The sequence below is a fragment of the Malania oleifera genome, chromosome 9 (genome assembly GCF_029873635.1).
Source record: "Malania oleifera isolate guangnan ecotype guangnan chromosome 9, ASM2987363v1, whole genome shotgun sequence".
NCBI lineage: Eukaryota > Viridiplantae > Streptophyta > Magnoliopsida > Santalales > Ximeniaceae > Malania > Malania oleifera.
Window position 1 is genome coordinate 49,066,825 of NC_080425.1, and position 11,299 is coordinate 49,078,123.

At 35.3% G+C, this 11,299-nt stretch overlaps 1 protein-coding gene across 1 annotated transcript; it reads left to right on the forward strand.

Annotated features, from left to right (window-relative positions):
- Window positions 1-763: 763 nt before the first annotated feature.
- LOC131163790 (ras-related protein RABA2a) lies at window positions 764-4,092 on the forward strand. The gene is made up of 2 exons (XM_058120541.1): window positions 764-1,242; window positions 3,418-4,092. The coding sequence occupies exons 1-2, from the start codon at window positions 1,078-1,080 to the stop codon at window positions 3,898-3,900; spliced, it is 648 nt and encodes a 215-aa protein (XP_057976524.1). The 5' UTR covers window positions 764-1,077; the 3' UTR covers window positions 3,901-4,092.
- The last annotated feature ends 7,207 nt before the right edge of the window (window positions 4,093-11,299 follow it).

Below are 11,299 nucleotides of genomic sequence, written 5' to 3' on the forward strand. Positions count from 1 at the left end.
TCTTAATTCAAGCACTAACATAACATCTTGTAATTGTTGAGTTTTAAATTTTATGTGTAAAATCTGTTTTAAGTATTTTTTTTTTTAAAGGAAAAAAAGGTGAGAAAACAAAGTTAGTGAGGGGGAGCGAGAAAATTAAAAGAAAAAAAATGCAAGGAGAAAAAAGAATTAAAAAAATAAATTGCTTTTGGGATAATGAAAGAGAGAATTAAAAGGAGGAAAAAAAAAAGTTAAAAAAAAAAAAACCAAAAATAAGGTTGCCAACACGTGTCCAACTAAGCTTGTAAGTATAGATTATAGCACTATGGGTGTGAGGAGTTTGTGTAACTTTATTAAGGCTTAGTTTGGAGCACGAAAATTGTTAAGAAAAAGAAAAAAAAAATATAGTTGAATCCACATTTTCATTCTTGATTATTCAGAAAATTAAGAAAGAAAATAAAAAAATATATTAAATATATATAAACAAAATTTTGATTTTACAAATCATTAATTTTGAATATTCTTAATTTGTAATCATATTAAAATAAATATTATTTTTGATAGTATTTTACGTAGAAGGAAAATAAAATGAAAAATAAGTTTTTTTTTTCTTCCTATTTTCCTTTATTTTCTTGATAGAAGCGACAAGAATAAAAAAAAAAAAAGAAAAAAGAAGAAGAAGAAAGAAAGCAAGAAATTTGCACTAGAGTGAGAGAATTCAAGAAACGTAGAGGGGTACTTTCGGAAGCACGAATTTATGTCAATCGACAGGAGCGTCAAACTCTCGACCACTTTGGCAGCCAAAGCCGTAGCGGCAAAAAGTCCTAGAATAACGCAAGGGGCATTTTGGGAATAAATGAGTCTCTCGATTAAGAAAGAGACCGAGATCCAGGGGCATTTTCGGATACGCAAATAGTTTTTCTGCATCTCTCTGTGATCACTGCTCGCTTCCTCATTATTTGTTCATTTAATTTGTAGGTTTGGTGTGTAAGCGGAGAAGAGTGGAGCGCCCGATTGCTTAGGCGTGGAATTTTCGGACTCTGTTTGGCGAGAGAGAAATAGAGGGAAAAAGAGAGAGAGAGAGAGGGGGAGAAAGAGATGGCGAGGAGAGCGGACGAGGAGTACGATTATCTTTTCAAGGTAGTGTTGATTGGAGATTCGGGCGTTGGCAAATCCAACCTTCTCTCCCGATTCACCCGCAACGAGTTCTGTTTGGAATCCAAGTCCACTATCGGCGTTGAATTCGCCACCCGCACCCTCCAGGTCCGGTCCCTCTCTCTCTCTCTCTCTCTCTCTCTCTCTCTCTCTCTCTCTCTCTCTCTCTCTCTCATGCACTAGTTGAATTTGACATTAAACTGCTTTGTCCTTTTGATTTGGATCTCCACTCCTATAGAATTTTGGTCTTCATTTCTTTCTTTTATGTTTCTTTTGATCTCATTTTTTTCCCGAAGTTTGTGTATTTATATTTATATTCTATATTAGATCTGATATTTTATATCGCCGTTTTCCTTCTGATTAGGAATTTCTGTGCGTGCGTGTTGTAGTTATGGTTAACGTAATATAAAACTGTTGCTTTTTTGAAGAACCTTTGTTGATAATTGCTGATCTGCAGTCACTTCGTAGGCGAGTTGTGTTATTGATTGAACTGATGATTTGATCAGTTTGTACTGTGTGGATGCGCGGTTAAATTTGACGATTTTTAATATCTAAGTATATGTACATGATCCTTTTTCATGCTATTTATATGTCGAAGAGCAGGTTAATACGGGAGAATAAGTTCTTTAATATAAACCAATTGGTGATCAAATGATTAGAGATTGCAGTTTTATTTATTATCAACCACTCAAAAGTTTTTAAGTCGTCATTCCTTCCATTAATTAGGAGTTCAATTGTTTAGGACACAAAGAAACGGCAGTTTATTGGCTTGCATAGGAGTTGAATTGATCCCATTTGAGTTCTCATTTGAAATCCATTTGTTCTTCAATCTGTATTATGTCTATGTACCTAAATTTGTTACCTATTAATTTCTAAGATAAAAAAGTGTTGTGGACTCCTTGCTTTTGAATAAAAACTAGATAATTGGGAAAGTTTTTCTTGATAGTTGATTTCTTTTAATGATTGCAAAGTGTTTAAACCAAGAAGAATGCAGTTGTTTGCATTATATGGAGAGGAATTTTGAAGTCATTATATTAGTAAAAGAAAATTAACTGATTTTATGCCAGCAATTGAGAAGCTACAAGGCTGAGGTGATCCTCGGCCATATACAAAGTGATGTAATAAAAACTGTCAAGCTTTCTTCATTTTAAATTTTACTATGGGGAATACTTATCAAATGGTGTATGCTGATTTGTCCCATGTATCTATGGATGTCATTGTTTTGGTGTTGTGTTCCTAGTGACCCTGAAGGATAATTTGTTATTTACTTCTCCTGTAACATGAGTTTCTCTTTGTAGCAATTGGAGTATTTTATGCACAATGTCTGTTGGACAGTTGAGAAGGAGATGAGACAGAGGCCTTGAGATTTGAGAGGGGGGGTAGGTGGGGGTGTTCAGAATAGGAATGGTAGATAGTTGAATTTCAATGTGACTAAATTTTTTTAAACAATTGAAAAAGCTGATTGATGGCCATGATGCCTCAAAGTTTATAATGGAGTTTTTAATTTTATGAAATTTCAAATTTTCCTTTCAAATAGTAACATGTTTTCACTTAACATGGGAATGATTTTTCTTGAATATTTTTTACAATAAAGGCATGTAATAATAATATTCAAGGTCCCACAGAAATCAATGATACTGCTTCAATTTCATTTGTTGGAAGTCAAAACTGCATAAACGCTAATCAATCCACGAAGTTGCTTCACATCAATATGGTCCAACTTTGAAAATTTTTTCAACTTTCCTAAATGACCATCGAGTTAAAAATGCTAGAGTAAAATTTGAGAAGATATTTCTTAAGTTTAGACCTGGAGGGTGTTTGATTGGATTTTAGCAAGTGATCTCTGATTCAGTCTCAAGCCTTTGGGTCATTGCAACTCCCCCTTTGGTGGACTGAATTTAGGTTTTGACTCAACTGTATTGAGGAGGGACCCTGAAGGCAAGGCCCATGGTGAGGTTATGGGCTTGTCTGTATGGGCTTCTCCTGTAGGTAAAGACCCACATTGTTATGCATGGAAAAGGTTGTCATGAATTGATCACCTCATTTTTTTTCTTCCTTAGCAATGAAGGACACTTCCTCAGATCAAATATGAAAATTTGAAATCAAATGGATTCTAAGCAATCTGTATGGTTTTTTTTTTTTTTTTGGGGGTGGGGGAGGAATATGGAGAGCAAGACTTTGTAAGCAACTCGAATGTTGCATCAAAAACTGTTGAGCATGTCTGTCCTCAATTAAAAGTGCTTACACATAAATTTCATACGCCTTCTGCTTTTTCCATTTCAGGTTGAGGGGAGGACTGTGAAAGCCCAGATATGGGACACAGCAGGTCAGGAGCGATATAGAGCAATAACCAGTGCCTACTATAGGGGTGCACTAGGAGCTCTTCTTGTGTATGACGTTACAAAGCCTACAACATTTGAGAATGTGAGCCGGTGGCTGAAGGAGCTGAGGGATCATGCTGATTCCAACATCGTCATCATGCTTATTGGAAACAAGACTGATCTGAAGCATCTCAGAGCAGTTGCCACAGAGGATGCCCAAGGTTATGCTGAGAAAGAAGGCCTCTCATTTATCGAAACATCTGCACTTGAAGCGACAAATGTTGAGAAGGCGTTTCAAACAATTCTTGCAGAGATATACCGGATCATTAGTAAGAAGTCTCTTTCTTCTGATGAGTCGGTCCCTGCAAACATTAAGGAAGGGCAAACTATTGTAGTTGGAGCAGCAGACACCAACACAAAGAAGCCCTGCTGCTCTTCATCCTAAAGGTCATCACAATTCATCTTATTTTTCCTTTTGTTTATCTTTTTTTCCCCTTCCTTTTTGATCAGTTTATTTTGTTTTGAATCTATCATTTTTTGTTTAGAAAAAAAAAATATTGAGCCATGTTTTGTTGTTTGTTGTGGAAAATATTGAGGTCTGTTTCGTTGTGTGCTTGCATATGGAAATGTCGTTTTTTTTAGTCTTCAGTGGATTTTACTGTGTAGCGTGCACTAAAACCTTGACAAGCTGAAAAAGATGGATGATACATTCAGAAGAAAGTTTTGAGTAAAAATTTCATTTGAAGCTTCTTGAGCTGCCACTGTTCTTGCCTTGGACCCATGTTGAGCTGAATGCTGAAAGTGGACAGTTGCCATTTGCTACTGAGAAGAATATGGGAAGAGCATAAAAAATGTGCTATCGGAGTATGTGGCTAATGGCTATAGTTATTTTCAGTTTTGGGGGTTGGTACTTCGGAATTGCCTTTTTTCTCCTCCCTTCTGCCATGTTTGAAAGTTTAGAATTTGGATTTTGATTTGGGTTTGTGTGCCTTTCAATAAAATGTTATATAAAATTATATTAAATTTTGTTTAAATTCATACAAATTTAACTCCAATGCCCAAAAATACTCCCTAACACAACCTAATCAGCTTTTCAGTTTCTATATCATGTAGCTTTTATTTGGATTAGCAATACTAATTTTGTTTAAGGTTCGGCAAAAGAATAAAGATGTTGATCAGGGTTTTAAAAAATTTATCAAATTTCCATTCGGCAAATTTTTTAAATTTGTCGATCAAACTTTTAAGGGAGAAATGTTTTCCCTTTTTTATTTTATTTTCATTTTAATTATATGAATTTAAATAAAATATGGCTAGAAAAATTAGAGGGCGTTTAGAAACAATCAACTAGGAAGAGAACTTGAGGAATGTTCATTCTTTTTCAAGTGATAATTAAATAGAAATTGGGGAGATTTCTTGATAATAGGATAATTTGATAATTTAAAATGACTTACTGAACAATAAATGATAATTTATAATTATTTATTTACTAAGTTTTAAATTCAGAAAATCTTAAATTTAATTGAAGGGAAAACTATGCAACCCACTCTTGTGATTTAACTATTTTAAAAAAAGTGACCAATAGTTTTATTATGATCACTAAATCTATCTGAATTTAAAAATTATGAAAATTTAAAACATTGTTAAGTTATATGAAAATACTGAAATATCCATATGCAATTTTTTAAAATTGAGATTGAGAAAGCATTAGGGTCTCCAATAATCAATGTTGAGAGTTATAGTGATGATCTCTGTTGGGTTATTTTCTTCCATGTGGAGGAAAGCCCAAGTGAGCTTTATTAAAAGTCCAAAGCCTACCCCTTTAGTATGATAACCTAAAGGAAGTTATAAAAAGAGAGGGGAGAAGAGAGGAGTCATCACTTCTCAAAAGAAAGAGAGAAAAACGTGATTTTTCTCATGCTGCCTAGATTTTATTAAGACTTCGATCCTGCTTTGTTTGTGGTTCGATCGAGCTGAAATTTAGAGGAGAGATTCACGACTCAAGGAGCTACAATTTGAACGGTGGAGATCGGATTTTGAGATTGGGAGTTTGAATTTTTGTCCGTGAACAGTAACCACGATTTTGGTATATTATCTCCAATTCTCTTTGTATTTGTTAGGATTGTTGATATCTTGATGAGATGTATTTGTAACTTTTTATTACGATTAGAGAAGACCTGGTGTACCCCTTATTTGGTTGATAGTGGAGGTTTCAACTGGACTAAGTCCCGTGATTTTTCTTCCTCATACTGGGGAAGTTTTCCATGTAAAAAAATTGCCTATGTTCTTATGGTTTGGCGTGATTGATTATTTTTCTTATTATTTTCAGTACGTATAAAAGTAGAGATACACTATATTTGCTTGCATATAGGGAGAAAAATTATTTCCTCGTGGTTATTTGTTGATATCTCTCCTAATAAAGTGGTATCAGAGCCGGGCTGACAGATTGTCAAGTTGGCAGTTTGAGTTATGGAAGCAAATACTAGTAAAATGATTAATTTCAATGGTTCAAATTATCACATATGGAAAGGAAAAATGGAGGATCTTTTTTATGCGAAAGATTATTACCTACTTGTGTTTAGTGCTGAAAAATCAGAAAAAAAGTTTAATGTGGAATGTACTTTGTTACATCAAAAGGTTTGTGGGTATATCAGGCAGTGGGTAGATGATAATGTTTAATGTGGAGAGACAAATGCACGTTCTCTATGGAGTAAGCTTGAATGGTTATATGCTAGAAAGACTGGAAATAATAAGTTATTTCTAATTAAACAAATGATGACTTTGAGGTACCAGGACAGGACTCCTTTATATGATCACTTGAATACATTCCAAGGAATTATTAATCAGTTGGTTGGAATGTATATTAAGTTTGATGATGAGATACATGAGTTATGGTTACTTGGTTCATTGCCGGACTTGTGGGAGACGCTCAGAACTCATTGTCTTACTCTGCTCCAAAAGGTGTAATCACAATGGATATGACAAAGAGTTGTTTGCTAAATGAAGAGATGTGAAGAAAAACACAGGAATCCTCTTCATAGTCAGAGATCTTGGTTACAGAAAAGAGGGGGAGAAGTAAGAGCAGAGGTTCGAAGAACAAAGATAACAGCAGAAGCAAGTCCAACAAGTTTGCAAATGTTGAGCGTCATCATTGCGAGAAAAAGGGACACATCAAGAAATATTGCAGGCAATTGAAGAAAGAAAACAAGAATGAGAAAGAGAAGGGAACAAAGAATGGAGATGACAAAGATGGTGATGATAGAGTTGCTACCACCACTCATTTAGAATTCCTCATTGTTTATGATGATGAGATGATAAATGTTGCATACCATGAGACCAGCTGGGTGATTGATAATGGTTCCTCCATTCATGCTACATCTCGGAAGGATCTCTTTATATCCTATAGATCTAGTGACTTTGGAACAGTAAATATGGGCAATGATGGTTTGGTTAAAGTCATTGGAATTGGGGATGTGTATCTGGAGACAAATAATGACACAAGTTTAGTTCTTAGAGATGTGAAGCATATTCCTGACATTCGTTTGAATTTTATTTTTGCAGGTAAACTTGATGATGAAGGGTACTGCAGCACTTTCAGTGATGGCTAGTGGAAGCTCACCAAGGGTGCTATAGTTGTGGCTCGAGGCATGAAGCACTCTGCATTCTACGTTCTGCTAGCAAAGATCTCTAATGACATAGTTAATGCGATGGAGGATAATGGTACAACAGAATTGTAACACAAGAGGCTGGCTCACATGAGTGAGAAAGGATTAGCTCCACTGGGGAAGAAAAGTCTACTATGTGGACTAAAAAGTACACTTCTGAAAAGGTGTACTCATTGTTTGTCAGGGAAGTAGAGCAGAGCTTCCTTCAAGAATTCCCCTCATTCAAGAAAGTCAGAGATACTGGATTTGGTACATTTGGATGTGTGTGACCCTATGAAGACGAGAACACTGGGTGGCTCCAGATACTTTGTGACCTTCATAGATGATCATTCAAGGAAGTTGTGGGTATATATCTTGAAGTCAAAAGACCAAGTGTTGGCTGAGTTCAAGCAATTTCAAGCCCTAGTTGAGAGACAGACTGGGAAGAAACTGAGGTGCATCCGGACTGATAACGGTGGAGAGTATTTTGGTCCATTTGATGAGTATTGCGGACAACAGGGTATTCGGCATCAAAAGACTCCTCTGAAAACTCCTCAATTGAATGACATAGTAGAAAGGATGAACAGAATACTGGTTGAGAAAGTGAGATGTTTGCTTTCACAAGTCCAATTGCCAAAATCCTTTTGGGGGGAGGCTTTGAGCACTGTTGTTCATGTGTTAAATATTACACCCTGTGTTCCTCTATAGTTTGATATGCTAGACCGAGTTTGGATAGGTAAGGATGTCTCCTATAATCACCTACATGTTTTTGGGTGCAAAGCATTTGTGCATATTTCAAAAGATGAAAGGTCCAAACTTAATGAGAAAATGCGAAAATGTATATTACTTGGCTATGGTCAAGATGAAATTGGATACAAGCTTTATGATCTAGTTGGAAAGAAAATTGTGAGAAGCAAAGATGTCATGTTTGTAGGAGATCATACGATTCAGGATATTGAGAAGGCAGAGAAATCTTTGTCTCAGCACGGTGACAGTTTGACTGATGTGGATCCAGTTCCTTTGAAGAATTTTTCATCTCAAGTTGAGAATGATGTTCAGGATGATCACCAGGGTAGAGGTGATGTGGATGTTCCCTTACAGGTTACGGGAGATGTTGAGACTAATAAGTAGTTGATAGTGCCAGAGATTCCACTAGAGATTCCATCCAGGAGGTCAGCCAGAGACCGATATCTTTCCTCTCGGTATTCACCAGAACATTATGTGTTATTGATTGACAAGGGAGAGCCCCAATGTTTTGCAGAATCCATGGAAGATGAACACAAGACAGAGTGAGTTGAGGCCATGCAAGATGAGATGTAGTCATTGCATGATAACCACACCTTTGAGTTAGTGAAACTACCTAAAGGAAAAAGAGCTTTGGGGAACAAGTAGATTTATAAGAAGAAGCTAAAGGAGTTCTCTTCACGGCCACGGTGCAAAGCTAGACTAGTTGTAAAAGAGTTCGGTCAGAGAAAAGGTATTGACTTTGATGAGATCTTCTCTCCAATTGTAAAGAAGTCATCTGTAACACCCTAAAAATTATTATTGTAGGAAGATGTAGTGATTCTAAATAAATAAATAAATAAATAAATTAAGACTAATTATAAATAAATAAATTAAATATTATTAAATGGAATAAATTAAATTAAGTAATATATATATATATATATATATATATATAAGTTATAATATATATTATTATATATGTAAAAAGGAGAAGAAGCAAATCATCCAGAAAGTTCAGGATGATTTGAATTAAACAGATAGAGGCCTGCGTTCTTTTTCTCTCTTTCAATGTCTCTCACTCTCCATCTCTCTCCTTGTCTTCTCTCCCTCTCTCCTCGATTTTCTCGGCTAAACGAGCACCGAAAACAGAAAATACCACTGGATTCCATTCTCTGCCATCGACATTTTCACCGGAGTAGATTTTTCGTAAGAGCGACGCAGGCACCACTCTTGGGGTAAGGTAACCTCCCTCTTTCTCCTCAATTTTTCCTTAAATCTTCAGCTAAATTGACGACTGGATACCATGATAGGGTCCTAGGTTCGATTCTCGTCATGTTAGCCGGAGTAGATTTTTAATTTGGGTTTCTTGGACACCACTCCAAGGTTAGGGTAGGATAGTGAAAATATATCCGTTAATTATTGTTAAAGTTTAATTGGTTATTGGGAGTGTGTGAGCCTAGAAAATATTAAAATAATTATTATTTTGGGAGTTGAGTTGATTAATTTGGGAAAAATATGAATTTCAGGGTTTTGAGTGTCGAACGCTGCGGGTGTAGAATTTGGGTATTTTAGTGAGATCTTAGTAAGTCAGGTACGGGGAATAAATTATAGCAATATTTTATGAAAATTATTGGTTGGGAAATATGAGAAATTGAAATATGATATTTTACTTGAAATTATTATAATATGAATATCTGATGAAAATTGTGTGACATATGATTTATACTGAAATGTATTTGAAATTGGGTTAAATGATTTACATTGAGAATAATGAGGTTATGAAATTGAGGTTATGAAATGTATATTGAAATATGAGATTTGAAATGTGGAAAATGATGAAAGATGATAAGTTAATGAGTACTTTCTGAGAAATGATGAAAAATTGAGCATATATTTGTATGCTGGAAAATGGAAGAAATATGAAATGTTGATATTGTTTTATTGAGATATGTGGAAAAACGTGAAATGAGGTAAATATATATATATATATATATATATATATATATATATATATATATATATATATATATATGAGATGAAGTGTGTATTGAAATGTTAAGAATGAAATAGAAGAGGATGAGAACTTAATGTGAATACCGAAATGTAAATATTGATATATGAATATGGAAATGGAAATATTGCAATGTGAATTCTATAATATGAATATTAAGATGTGAAAATTGAAATGTGAATCCTGAAATGTGTATACTGGATTGTGAATATTGAAAATGGGAATATTGTAATGTGAATATTGCAATATGAATACTGGAATATCAATACTAGAAATGGGAATATTACAATATAAATGCTGCAATGTGACTATTGAAATGTGAATAATGCAACGCGAATACTGTATGGTGAATACTGATATGTGAAAGTGGAAAGGTGGAAATGAAAACCTTGATGGATGGATTGCGATAATGAGCATGGTACTATTGCTAGCGGTGATTACAAGCAACCACACAGACTCGTGGAGCGTGTGGCGTGACAATCGAATGAGCCAGTATGGAGGGTAGTTTTGCCCCTGGAGTCCGGACTAGGGTAAGGTAGACCATTCGTACTACAGACGGGTGTATGGTATATTTATTTTGATCTAACCGGGTAGGCCAACCATGCTTAAGATCCAGCCTTTGGGCCGCACAACCCTGACCATGGGAGGAAGCATGACATGGAGAAATATCCTCAGTGTAGCCATGAGTTATAGAAGCGATATGCACTAGTTACCGAGGACACTCATGGGCTGGGTGGTGAGATGTAAATGGGAAATGAAATAATGATGAAAATGGGAAATGAAAGAGCGTGAGTTAATAACATAAATAATTAAAGCAAAGTAAAATACTCTGCCTGAGGGCTTACTGAGTACAGTGAGTGCCCTGATAAGTATCAGTTGTAGTCGAACCCGAGTTAATTGGGTAAGAATACAAATGATATCAGAGTAGAGGGGAGCTACATGTATAGGCGTGTAATCTCCCCTATTCCTAGGAATTTTGCTGGTAAACATGGGTTGCATGTGAATGAATTTGAAAATGGAATTAAAAGCTTATGAAAGCTTGTGTTTTATATCTATATGATTATGAGCATATATTAGTTTATTTTCTCAGATGATATGATGATTTAAAAGAGTATGTTATGATATAACAAAACTAATATTGCCACACGCTGTAAATAATTTATTCCGTCTTACTAAAATGTTTCTTATCCAAATATCTGAACATTTCAAGAAACCAAGATAGACCAAGTGATAGAGCTCTGAGATAGAGGGGAGCTGGTACCTTGATATACAGGGTGAGTGTATGAACTAGGGATGTATGTTTCCCCTAGAGTTTATTGTTTTTGGGAATGTGTTAGACATGTATATATGGATGATTTAGTACTCTGGTATGTGTATTCACTGTGGTATGTAAAAAAAAGACTTCCACTAATAGGGTTGTTTGTAAGACTACTTACCCGGTATCCTCTTCGGGGCGGGTTATGTGG